Source organism: Phytophthora parasitica, assembly GCF_000247585.1.
Source record: "Phytophthora parasitica INRA-310 unplaced genomic scaffold supercont2.22, whole genome shotgun sequence".
NCBI lineage: Eukaryota > Oomycota > Peronosporomycetes > Peronosporales > Peronosporaceae > Phytophthora > Phytophthora nicotianae.
Window position 1 is genome coordinate 65,080 of NW_008649008.1, and position 519 is coordinate 65,598.

General features: G+C 56.5%; 1 protein-coding gene across 1 annotated transcript in view; it reads right to left on the bottom strand.

The window, feature by feature from the left end:
- Positions 1-484, bottom strand: part of PPTG_10485 (hypothetical protein) — a gene marked incomplete at its 3' end in the record, with an annotated part of 1,203 nt that extends 719 nt beyond the window's left edge. Inside the window, exon 1 of the mRNA XM_008905851.1 lies at positions 11-484. Coding sequence (XP_008904099.1) covers positions 11-449 — 439 coding nt within the window. The 5' untranslated portion in view covers positions 450-484. The remainder of the gene's footprint in view (positions 1-10) is intronic.
- Between the last annotated feature and the right edge of the window lie 35 nt (positions 485-519).

Consider the following 519-nt stretch of genomic DNA (forward strand, 5'->3'; position numbering starts at 1 on the left):
TCCGCATCACCCGGGTTGTTCTCCTTGATAAGAGGGCCACCCTGGTCGCCAAAGGAGACGCCCTTGCCCTCGATGCCACCAGCGCACACGTACGTACGGTCGATGTAGGTAAAGTTCGTTGCCTTTCTGCAGTCTTCGTTCTTCCACACCCCAAGCTCGACGCTGCGCAGCTCTTCCGAGTGCTCGAAAGTTTCGGCGGGATTAGCACTGCCCCATCCCATCGACGTCGTCCACACTCCCAACTTGAGGTCAGTATCATCAGACTTCGGGAGTTGAACAGGTGAGAACTTGCTCGGCTTTTCCAGCGTCAAGACTGCCAAGTCGTACTTGAGATTGGGGCCGTAGAACTTCGGATGTTGCTGGGACGACGCGATCTTAATCTGCTCGCCATCCTTCGTGCCGTTAACGTAGTGCGTGCCCACTGCCACATAAGCGGGTCCCTGGCCCATGCAGGACGCAGCCGTGAGCACGTGGTCCGGAGAGACCGGAGCTCGTACTTAAACGAGACCATAATAAAAT